The following is a 12,648-nucleotide window of genomic DNA, read 5'->3' as shown; positions in this document are numbered from 1 at the left end:
TTTATATTTTATTGGAGTGTTGATGTTTATTTTTATTGCTGACAATGTGAATTTGTCTATTCATCTCACATTTGTTGAGATGAAATATGTTTGTCACATAGGGATTATATATTGTAGTGCTTAGGAAAATATTAAGAGGGTATGTTTGGCACAACAATAAGATTGTTGCTTAGTGACCATTATTACGGATTTAAATCTTGAAAGACCCCTACTAAATGAGAGGCTTTGTGCACTGAACTACCTATTTTTTTTTAAAGAAGATGAGAAAGAAGAGAATGAGTCTTCATGTCAATTTTAATTATGTATTCAGATATTAGGATAGGTAATGGTGGAAACAAGTTTAGTCGCCTAGTAATGGCCTATTATCTGACTTATAATAGGTTAGGTCATATTAGGTTTTTTTGTAAACATGTTAGACTCATGCTTTTTTAAAAAGTCTATTTAGTTTAATAGGTTAGACTTTAGGCCGTCTAAAAAGCCTATTATACTTAAAAGGTGAACCCTTTTAATTATATTATATAATAATATTCATTCTATACTATTTTAATATAAATAATATTATTATATTTATATATATATATTTAATATACAAATATATATTTAAATTGTTGGAGTTAGATGAACTTATTTAAAAGTAAGTATGTTAGTGTATTTAAATGTAAATATTGTGGCTTATTTCATTAGTATATAGTATAAATGATCTTTAGATAGACTAACAGATCATACTAGACTTTTAAATAGATTAGACCTAAGCTTTGAAATTTTTTAAATAGACCAACATGATAGACCTAGAGTCCTATAACCTATATAGATTTGACATGAAAGACAAAGTCTGACGTATTTCCACCTAGGATATTAATAGATTGTAATATTATGAGTAAATTACACTGACACCCCCTGGGTTTTAGTGAAATTACACAAACCACCGAGACCTTTTTAAAACCTACACAAATCCCCTAATTATATATATACATTACACTGACTACCCCTGTAAGATAGATAAGTGTAATTTCTTAAATAAAAAATGGTGACGAGTGTAATTAAGTCAAACAAAATATGATATATTGTGAAGATAAGTCCAAATTGCATAAAAGTTGATATTTATTCTTTATTTTAGTTAGTTATAATATAATACGAGAGTAATTTAAACATCTCTTTAGACTTATTGATGTAGTTTATAATGAATATACATCAAGTTTATACTATCTGGATTTGTCTCCACAATATAACCTATTTTGTTTGACTTAATTACACCTGTCACTATTTTTTGTTTAAGAAATTACACTTATATCTCTTACATGGGTAGTCAGTGTAATATATATGTATAAATAAGGGTGGTATGTGTAGGTTTTAAAAAGGTCTGGGTGGTTTGTGTAATTTCAATAAAACTCATATGGTGTCACTATAATTCACTCTAATATTATAAATGAAAGGATAGGTTTGGGAATTCTCTCATATGATAAGTATATTCCATAGTTTTTGAATCTCCCCTTCATTTTCATCATTTCTAAAAGCAAACTAGCAAATAAATCTTAATAAAATTTGTGATGCATAAATGCAACACTAAGTTGGCACCATTAAAAAAATTGGTGAAAGAAGTAAAGAGTGGAAATAAGTTAGGTTATACTTTATCTTACACAATTCTACCTTATATATTATAGAGGATAGGTTATATATAATCTCTCTGCTTGTGGAGATTAAGTTATGTACATCTATCCTATCAAATCTCAGTAAATGAAAATCTCATGCATTAGATTGTCTTTTTTAAGGAAAATATCATAAAGAAAAGAATGAGTTTTTTCATGTCAAATTTTCTCATGTATTCACAGTTAGATGATAACAATACATTTTAATATTATAAATGAAATGATAGGCTTTGGAATTCTCACATATCACAAGTATATTTTATATTTTATGGTTTTTAAACCTCCTCTTCATTTTTATCATTTCTAAAAACCAAGTGACTATCTTTGCTTAAATGCATCACTAAGTTGACATTACTAAAAAAAATGGTGTAAACATTTAAAGGTGAAAATATGTCAAATTAGACTTATAGGAGTGTGAGTCTATAAGCATATAGGAGTGTGAGTTTACCATGTTTATCTAATTAAAAATAATTTCAAAGCCCAAATCTAACTTGTTTAAAATTCTAGTATGACTTATTAGTCTATTTAAAGTCTGTTATACTACAATCTCTTCAAGTAGGCTAATATACTTATATCTAAATAGGCTAATAAACATACTTTCAAGTAGACTTATCTAACCAAAAATTTTAATTATATTTTTGTATACATTTTTATATTATAATAACAAATGTAATAATATTACTTATATTAAAAATAATATATTATGAATATTATTATACAATATAATTAAATATATTGACCTTTTAGGTTTAATAGACATTTTTAGATAACCTAAAATCTAACTTATTAAGTTAAATAAGCTTTTTAAAAATATTAGTCTAACTTATTTATGGAAAAAATAATGATATAATCTAACCTGTTATAGAATAAGTAGAAGCTTATGATAGGCAATGTGTTTTCGCCCTTATAAGTAGTACTACTCTTTAATTACAAGATATTCCCTTGAGTCAAAAAGTATTTAATGACACTATTTGGTTATTTGACTCTTCATTAATTCTTCAATGATGTAGAGACGTTTTTCAATGAAATAATCAGTTCAAATAAAAGGAAGTGATCTATGGTTTAAGGTTATCAGAACTTGAGAACTACTTCCTTTTTTATGTTTAAGGTTATACATAGATATCAAAATATAACTAGATGAAGTCATAATTTAATATCTTCTTTTACCAAAATAACTCGTATTTTTTACAGTCAATCATATTAATTATTTCATACCATAAATTATAAATCGATATCTTATAAATTGTGTATTAAAATTAATGAGAGGGAATACATTGACTCCAACATTAATTAGAACTGAAAAGTATGATATAATAAATAAGAACATAATTAAAAATCACAACTGTGAATTGAATTTCTGAAGCAATATTTATGAAACATAACATTTCTAACATTTAAAAAATACACAGGCCTAGCATAAGAGCATCTCGTCCCAATTTTTTTTGAGGTGGTTGTGATCTACATGAAATTGTTGTTGCTTTCTGTACTTTTATTGGCAATGGGTTATAAACTACACTGAAATGTTATAGGAACCAAAGTTTGATATTTTAACCTAACACCATGAGGTTACATTTGAACAATATATTGTGAAATTCACATATATAGAGAACCATAGTTTTATATAAGGAGTATCTAGGATGGGGATATATTGTCCCCAAACATGTCCTAAACTAATCACAATGAGATAAAAATAGACGAAATCATGATTTTTAAATTTTTTTTAACTGATATAACATATTTAGATTAGTTTTGAATAGACTTTTGGACATACTTAAGGACAACAAATTTTTTGTCCGAGTATGTATACCTTTGATATTCAAAAATCACATTAGATGTCTTTAAGAGGGTCAAACTTCTACTAGCACATAATTTTCCATTTATAAGAATCAACCCAATGAGACCTTCTTTAAAGAGAACTACTCTAGCCACTCACACTAATGGATATTACTCTTGTATAAAACTAACCACCTTCATAGATGTGCTTTCAGTGTTATGTAGAATTTACTGTTCTGTTCTATTTTTGTAGTTTAGTTTTTGGTACACAAGAAAAATAAAGGATAGCAACTAAACATTCTAATGAATGCTTCTTCCATAACATCCACCAAAAAGATGGGATATTGCAGATCTGGAGGAGAGATATCCAAACCTTGAAAGGATCTTTAGTCGTTCCAAACTTAAAATGCCAATGGGCACAAGAATAACAATCCAATCCAAAGACAGAAGGAACTTGATGCTATGAATCAGACCAGCATCTATGATGCACAGACACTCGCAACGATTATTATGAAGTGTCTGTGCTTCCTTGATGAAGGATGATGCAAGTTAATCTCATCCCTAAAAAAGTAACAAGCTAAATTATCTTAAGAGAATCAGAATGTATATTGTTACCAAGAAATGTTGAGACTGCATTGGATTGGATGGTCATAAGTTCAGCATAAATCAGACCTCTATACCCAGCCCTTCCTAGATTTCCCAACACAGTTTTATGGGGAAGAAACTCCCATAAAATGAAAATGTCCTCAGCCACGCCTAGGCGATGTAGCTATTACCATAGTGAAATAGGAACATGGTGGCTTGACTTCCTTTTGGAAACTAGTGGATGCAAGGCATGTGCAGCAGGTGTGAAAAAGGTCCAGCTTTGTTCTCTTTATTGTTTTGAAAGCCGAAAAATAGTATTCAAAATACAGTAAATATTTGAAATCTCAAATTCTTCTAAGACCAACATGACATAGTTTCAAAACTGCCATCAATGGAGCGATGTTAAACTTATCCAACAGGTTGTTTATATTCAAAACAATACTCAAAAAAGATTTCTTTTTTAATTACAATTTTGTTGAAACGCATGGCTAATCCGTAATTTACCCTTCTTGACAGAAGTCCTTCCTGGATTATTGAGAGGAAACGTTAGGTCAAAATCAATAGATATATCTGAACATCCCTACTACAATAAGTCCAAATTGCATAAAAGTTGATATTTATTCTTTATTTTAGTTAGTTATAATATAATACGAGAGTAATTTAAACATCTCTTTAGACTTATTGATGTAGTTTATAATGAATATACATCAAGTTTATACTATCTGGATTTGTCTCCACAATATAACCTATTTTGTTTGACTTAATTACACCTGTCACTATTTTTTGTTTAAGAAATTACACTTATATCTCTTACATGGGTAGTCAGTGTAATATATATGTATAAATAAGGGTGGTATGTGTAGGTTTTAAAAAGGTCTGGGTGGTTTGTGTAATTTCAATAAAACTCATATGGTGTCACTATAATTCACTCTAATATTATAAATGAAAGGATAGGTTTGGGAATTCTCTCATATGATAAGTATATTCCATAGTTTTTGAATCTCCCCTTCATTTTCATCATTTCTAAAAGCAAACTAGCAAATAAATCTTAATAAAATTTGTGATGCATAAATGCAACACTAAGTTGGCACCATTAAAAAAATTGGTGAAAGAAGTAAAGAGTGGAAATAAGTTAGGTTATACTTTATCTTACACAATTCTACCTTATATATTATAGAGGATAGGTTATATATAATCTCTCTGCTTGTGGAGATTAAGTTATGTACATCTATCCTATCAAATCTCAGTAAATGAAAATCTCATGCATTAGATTGTCTTTTTTAAGGAAAATATCATAAAGAAAAGAATGAGTTTTTTCATGTCAAATTTTCTCATGTATTCACAGTTAGATGATAACAATACATTTTAATATTATAAATGAAATGATAGGCTTTGGAATTCTCACATATCACAAGTATATTTTATATTTTATGGTTTTTAAACCTCCTCTTCATTTTTATCATTTCTAAAAACCAAGTGACTATCTTTGCTTAAATGCATCACTAAGTTGACATTACTAAAAAAAATGGTGTAAACATTTAAAGGTGAAAATATGTCAAATTAGACTTATAGGAGTGTGAGTCTATAAGCATATAGGAGTGTGAGTTTACCATGTTTATCTAATTAAAAATAATTTCAAAGCCCAAATCTAACTTGTTTAAAATTCTAGTATGACTTATTAGTCTATTTAAAGTCTGTTATACTACAATCTCTTCAAGTAGGCTAATATACTTATATCTAAATAGGCTAATAAACATACTTTCAAGTAGACTTATCTAACCAAAAATTTTAATTATATTTTTGTATACATTTTTATATTATAATAACAAATGTAATAATATTACTTATATTAAAAATAATATATTATGAATATTATTATACAATATAATTAAATATATTGACCTTTTAGGTTTAATAGACATTTTTAGATAACCTAAAATCTAACTTATTAAGTTAAATAAGCTTTTTAAAAATATTAGTCTAACTTATTTATGGAAAAAATAATGATATAATCTAACCTGTTATAGAATAAGTAGAAGCTTATGATAGGCAATGTGTTTTCGCCCTTATAAGTAGTACTACTCTTTAATTACAAGATATTCCCTTGAGTCAAAAAGTATTTAATGACACTATTTGGTTATTTGACTCTTCATTAATTCTTCAATGATGTAGAGACGTTTTTCAATGAAATAATCAGTTCAAATAAAAGGAAGTGATCTATGGTTTAAGGTTATCAGAACTTGAGAACTACTTCCTTTTTTATGTTTAAGGTTATACATAGATATCAAAATATAACTAGATGAAGTCATAATTTAATATCTTCTTTTACCAAAATAACTCGTATTTTTTACAGTCAATCATATTAATTATTTCATACCATAAATTATAAATCGATATCTTATAAATTGTGTATTAAAATTAATGAGAGGGAATACATTGACTCCAACATTAATTAGAACTGAAAAGTATGATATAATAAATAAGAACATAATTAAAAATCACAACTGTGAATTGAATTTCTGAAGCAATATTTATGAAACATAACATTTCTAACATTTAAAAAATACACAGGCCTAGCATAAGAGCATCTCGTCCCAATTTTTTTTGAGGTGGTTGTGATCTACATGAAATTGTTGTTGCTTTCTGTACTTTTATTGGCAATGGGTTATAAACTACACTGAAATGTTATAGGAACCAAAGTTTGATATTTTAACCTAACACCATGAGGTTACATTTGAACAATATATTGTGAAATTCACATATATAGAGAACCATAGTTTTATATAAGGAGTATCTAGGATGGGGATATATTGTCCCCAAACATGTCCTAAACTAATCACAATGAGATAAAAATAGACGAAATCATGATTTTTAAATTTTTTTTAACTGATATAACATATTTAGATTAGTTTTGAATAGACTTTTGGACATACTTAAGGACAACAAATTTTTTGTCCGAGTATGTATACCTTTGATATTCAAAAATCACATTAGATGTCTTTAAGAGGGTCAAACTTCTACTAGCACATAATTTTCCATTTATAAGAATCAACCCAATGAGACCTTCTTTAAAGAGAACTACTCTAGCCACTCACACTAATGGATATTACTCTTGTATAAAACTAACCACCTTCATAGATGTGCTTTCAGTGTTATGTAGAATTTACTGTTCTGTTCTATTTTTGTAGTTTAGTTTTTGGTACACAAGAAAAATAAAGGATAGCAACTAAACATTCTAATGAATGCTTCTTCCATAACATCCACCAAAAAGATGGGATATTGCAGATCTGGAGGAGAGATATCCAAACCTTGAAAGGATCTTTAGTCGTTCCAAACTTAAAATGCCAATGGGCACAAGAATAACAATCCAATCCAAAGACAGAAGGAACTTGATGCTATGAATCAGACCAGCATCTATGATGCACAGACACTCGCAACGATTATTATGAAGTGTCTGTGCTTCCTTGATGAAGGATGATGCAAGTTAATCTCATCCCTAAAAAAGTAACAAGCTAAATTATCTTAAGAGAATCAGAATGTATATTGTTACCAAGAAATGTTGAGACTGCATTGGATTGGATGGTCATAAGTTCAGCATAAATCAGACCTCTATACCCAGCCCTTCCTAGATTTCCCAACACAGTTTTATGGGGAAGAAACTCCCATAAAATGAAAATGTCCTCAGCCACGCCTAGGCGATGTAGCTATTACCATAGTGAAATAGGAACATGGTGGCTTGACTTCCTTTTGGAAACTAGTGGATGCAAGGCATGTGCAGCAGGTGTGAAAAAGGTCCAGCTTTGTTCTCTTTATTGTTTTGAAAGCCGAAAAATAGTATTCAAAATACAGTAAATATTTGAAATCTCAAATTCTTCTAAGACCAACATGACATAGTTTCAAAACTGCCATCAATGGAGCGATGTTAAACTTATCCAACAGGTTGTTTATATTCAAAACAATACTCAAAAAAGATTTCTTTTTTAATTACAATTTTGTTGAAACGCATGGCTAATCCGTAATTTACCCTTCTTGACAGAAGTCCTTCCTGGATTATTGAGAGGAAACGTTAGGTCAAAATCAATAGATATATCTGAACATCCCTACTACAAGACACTAACATTTAGAAGATAAAAATGCAATTGGGCTTATACTATTCAAGCTCTCTCTATACGAGAGAGGTAGCCATGAAAGCTTCAGTTTACTTACAAGTTACAAATATAAACGGTTAGCACATACCATTAAAACTTATCTACTAGACAACATGTTTGTTCTGTCAGTCAGTCCAAAAGCTTAGCAAAAACCAGAATCAAACTTACAACCACCTTCATAGGCCTATCTCAACCTCATTTCATACACATCAATGATAACAACCACAAAAAATGGTGGCCCAGTGTACGAAGCTCACTCAGTGGAGTTTGAGGAGAGTAGATGTACGCAACCTTACCCTACAAGCAGATAGGCTTTTTAAGGATTTGAACCTATGCCCTCTTGGTCACTAAGCAACAACCTTACTATTGTGTCGAGACTCCCCCTCATCAATGACAATCCCTACCGACTAAGTAAAATCAAGCAGGCTCACACTGCCAGCGAAAAATTATAATAATATTTACTAGGTTAAATTACTAGATACTATGCTCTAACTGTGTGTCTGCTGGGCCTTTTACCTTCCATGGCATCTTTCTTCTTTTGACATTTTGTGCAGAAGAAAGGGCCTTCCCATGGCTTAGATGATGGAGAGAAAAAAGGCCCAGACTTCACTGATAAATCATCGCCAGGGGGTTGATCCATTTGGCAAACCGCACAGCGAAAAGTCCCAGAATTCTTATTAAACGGAAAATCCTTCCCCAACCTGCATTTTAAGAAAATAGAAAATTTGTAAGAAATGCACATACATATACACTCAAATGGAAAAGTAAAGCATTTTATTCCAGTCAAGTGTCAGTTAAGAAGATAAATATCTATTACACTTTAAGACACAACATGCTAATAGAAATTTAGCAGTTATAGACTCCGGGTCTTACCTTTCAGCAAGCATTGCAGAGCCCTCTTCAAATAACTCTTCCACAACACCAACAGAAGAAAGCTTATTAGCAGCTTTGTTTGTAGTGTTCCCAGATTTCTTTCCAAAGAGAAGCGAAGTTAGCATACTAGGTTTCTTTTTGTTTGTAGTGTTCCCAGATTTCTTTCCAAAGAGAAGCGAGGTTAGCATGCTAGGTTTCTTTCCCGGAATAGGTGGTAATACAGGAAGGTCTGAAGGAATAATATCTACAACAAGGCAGGTTGTATCATCCTTCAGGCCTCTTGACCTTAGAGCTTCCTGGGGAATAAAACAAAGCATTTCATAAATAAAATAATCAAATATTCATGCGCAAAAATATAAGAATGCTAGAATTAACCATCACCTTAACCACTAGCTTAGCAGCAAGCTCTGCCAGTATACCCCGACATGACTGGGCAGCCAAATCATTAGATAAAGCATCCCATATACCATCAGAAGCTATAATAAGTCTTCCACCATAATTTGAAACCTGAGGACCAAAAAAAGATGTTTGTGACCATTGGACTTAAAATTAAACTTTCCACATAAAAGGGTCACCAAACGCAGACCATGGTAATGAAACCATCTCACCTTCACTTGCTTAACATGTGGTATTGGCACAATAAATTCTCCCACATCAGTGTCACCTATCGATCTAGATAAGCACAATCCACCTGGCCAGCAGCGAAGAGGCCCTACCTATAAACATATTTGAGAAGCAAAACTGGTGAATTAAAGCAACAATCATTAGAAAGGAGTCGAGGAATGAAGATGATTACGTCATACCGCGTTGCCTCCATATACATTGAGTCTTCCTACTTCACCACCACTGGCAGTAACACGCGCCCTCTCTTCTTCATTTTCTTCTAGTCTGTGATCAACTGTCAGGAGAGAAACTGCACCTCCCTGGGTATCTAATATGCAACGGGAATCACCAACAGATGCAACAGTGACAGTCCACTCATCAATCACAACCAATGTAGCTGTAGTTCCAGATGTTTCCCCTGCAAATAAATTTAAAATGTCAGCATAAGTGTGCACAACATATCTATAAAGGAAGAAAAGATTTTGAACGTACCTTTTTGTTGAAATTCTATATCAGTTTTCACAAAACCAGCAACTAGAGCACGAGGAAGGGCCTCAAGCCATGCATCCCTGCTGATATCTTGCGGTATTGCACTCAAAACATTATTTAATAAGTTTTCCTTCGTGAAAATAGCAGCTGATATACCATTATGCCCATCAAAGATCTGCCAGTCAAGAATTTCAAATATCATTCTACGAACAAATTGATGATCAGATTGATTGTTGAAAAATTGTAAACAACAGAGATATAATATGCTTCATTTCTCATCTGACATCTACAAAACCAGAGAAACAAAGTTCTCTCCACTGTGCACAACCAATTACCAACACAATCTTAGCTTTAGGCTATATTCTAATTTCCTAAGATTCAAATATTTCTTAATACAAAAAAATGAACCAGATTGGCCAGTTCAACCGGGCAACCGGCTAAACCATGAACCAGAAGTTTTCCCAGTCCAATCATTATTCACCATGCCGTCACAATCAAACTATGACTTAGAGCTCTATCTATTTCGAACTCCAGTTCGATTTTTAAAACATTACTGAAGGCCAATGAAGACACATATAAAATGCAACACAAACACAGATCAAATAATTTTAAAAAATACAGGACATGATACACTTATTGATATAGAATTAGTAAAATTCAATGTCCATCATGTTAAGTAAATTAATGCATAAAAATACAACAAAATGATAACAACAACAATGACGATAATAATAATACCGCGAAGACGGAAAAGAGTGTTGATAAATCTCCAGGAACCCTATAGCAATCTGTTTTGATAAGGAAGTAATCTTCTCCTTTCTTTGCCAAACCAGATTGTCCAAACTTAACAAAAGGTTTTTCAACTTTATCAGTTCTAAGTTCACGCCCAATCAAAGTTCCCAGCGGAACCGCCGCTACCTGCGCCTGTGACTTCATTCTTGATGATGATAATAACAATTCACCTTTACCACTCATCATCGTAATTCAGATTTCAACATTTCTCAACAATACCTAATAATCCAAATTAAATTTAAATAAATAAAAAATAACAATAATTACACATTGACTTTGCAGATCTACAATGTTAAAGCTTCAAATATAATAAGCACAGAACTATTTCACGATTACGATAAATGCAATTCAAATTTGAGTGAGATTCGTTAAAATTTAAAACATTAAATAAAGGTAAAGTGAGAACTCACAGTGGAAGAAAAAAACGGAGTAGATGAGTGAGAATGGAGAAGGTATTTTGGGAAGAAGATGAAATGGCGATAAAACCCTAGGAGTAGAGAGGTGATAACAGAGAACAGAGAGAACTGAGAGAAGAAGAATACAACGCTCTCTCTCTTGACTGATTTGATTGGTAGAGATATATGCAGTGAAAGAAGGAAGACTCGAAAAAGGACTCCAAATAATTACAATTTTGGACTCGTCTTAATAGTGTTACAGTTTTTATCAATTTGTATTTTTGTGAGAACCGGACCGGACTGAATAATTTAACAGGTTTGATTATTGATCGACTTAAAAAATTATTCCGGTTTACAGTCTTAATTGAATAAGAGTTGATCTGTTTTGAACTTCAAATTTTTTGGTCCAACTGTATTACACCCGATTAAACCAGATTAACCCGAGAAGTAAACCGGAGAAATTAAAGATTTGGAAGAAGATTAATTCTTCATCATGATGAAATACTTTTAGTATTATAAAAAAACTAATATACATAAATAGAAAATAAATGATATATTTATGGTATAAACGTGCACATATTGGTATAAATTTAAATATTAACTGCTATTGTAAAAAATACATTTTGACTAGTTGAATACAATGAGATGTATAAAAATTGAAATAAATTTTATCTCTAGTTTAAATTAGTTAGATAAATTTGGATTGATTTAACATTATTCTATCTCATATTTAATTAGTTTTATTTTATTTGAGTTTATCTATAATTTATGTTTATCTAATTAGTTATTAGTGTGTTGATGTACCTTGTATTCTTGAAAATTTATTACTAATTAAATATAGCTTTATTTAATGTCTCATGTTTTGACCATTGGAGCTAATTTTATGGGACCCAAACAGATATTAATCATCTCTTTGAAATGTATAAAAATAATTATCTTTCTCACCAAAATCCTACGTATTGCGAAACCATTAGAATGACTAATTTATGGGACTAACGTTGTTGTTGTATTATAATAACATTTAATATTAAAACTCAAAAGAAAAATACAACCTTGTTTTTTTAGGTACATAAAAGTACAACCTTGTGGTTAGATATATCTTGCTTGAATCTCTCATATAAACTTTTGTTTATCTCTTAAGTAATCAAGGTACCATAGGAGAAAGTATATAATCTATAAACACATCAGAAGCAATTATAATTTGAGCTTTAAGCAGACTAATAAATATCTACTCAGTGCAACATATGTTTGTGGAAAAGTCATGTTAATCATAATCTGCTTATTTTATATAAATCTTAACTTCATAGTAGACAAAAATAAAACTAAGTAGAAGCTAGCATGTTA

At 30.6% G+C, this 12,648-nt stretch overlaps 1 protein-coding gene and 1 long non-coding RNA gene across 4 annotated transcripts; one reads left to right on the top strand and one right to left on the bottom strand.

The window, feature by feature from the left end:
* Nucleotides 4,488-8,592, top strand: LOC109332311. Its single transcript, XR_002105889.1, has 2 exons — nt 4,488-4,554; nt 8,075-8,592. It is a non-coding gene; the product is annotated as an uncharacterized LOC109332311 (long non-coding RNA).
* LOC109332291 (probable protein phosphatase 2C 5) lies at nt 7,970-11,430 on the bottom strand. 3 transcript variants are annotated; one of them, XM_019567234.1, is made up of 9 exons: nt 11,320-11,430; nt 10,856-11,128; nt 10,121-10,292; nt 9,829-10,046; nt 9,634-9,741; nt 9,407-9,532; nt 9,026-9,321; nt 8,669-8,853; nt 7,970-8,049 (listed from the first exon to the last, which is right to left on the bottom strand). In XM_019567234.1, the coding sequence occupies exons 2-9, from the start codon at nt 11,093-11,095 to the stop codon at nt 7,985-7,987; spliced, it is 1,410 nt and encodes a 469-aa protein (XP_019422779.1). In that variant the 5' UTR covers nt 11,096-11,128; nt 11,320-11,430; the 3' UTR covers nt 7,970-7,984. The 3 variants fall into 3 exon arrangements, with proteins under 3 accessions (XP_019422779.1, XP_019422793.1, XP_019422786.1); XM_019567248.1 differs by lacking the exon at nt 7,970-8,049 and adding an exon at nt 8,472-8,584; XM_019567241.1 differs by lacking the exon at nt 7,970-8,049 and having other exon boundaries at nt 8,472-8,853.

This window comes from Lupinus angustifolius, chromosome LG02 (genome assembly GCF_001865875.1).
Source record: "Lupinus angustifolius cultivar Tanjil chromosome LG02, LupAngTanjil_v1.0, whole genome shotgun sequence".
NCBI lineage: Eukaryota > Viridiplantae > Streptophyta > Magnoliopsida > Fabales > Fabaceae > Lupinus > Lupinus angustifolius.
Note: the sequence above shows the minus strand (reverse complement) of the source record. Positions and strands in the feature narration are given on the sequence as shown.

Bases quoted from the DNA above. Each gene is read 5' to 3' on its own strand.
- LOC109332291 (XM_019567234.1), bottom strand. From the start codon at position 11,095: ATGATGAGTGGTAAAGGTGAATTGTTATTATCATCATCAAGAATGAAG. The intron at 9,322-9,406 runs GTGATGGTTAAT...TTTATTCCCCAG, and splicing joins CTGCTAAGCTAGTGGTTAAG to GAAGCTCTAAGGTCAAGAGG. The intron at 8,854-9,025 runs GTAAGACCCGGA...CTTAAAATGCAG, and splicing joins TCTGCAATGCTTGCTGAAAG to GTTGGGGAAGGATTTTCCGT.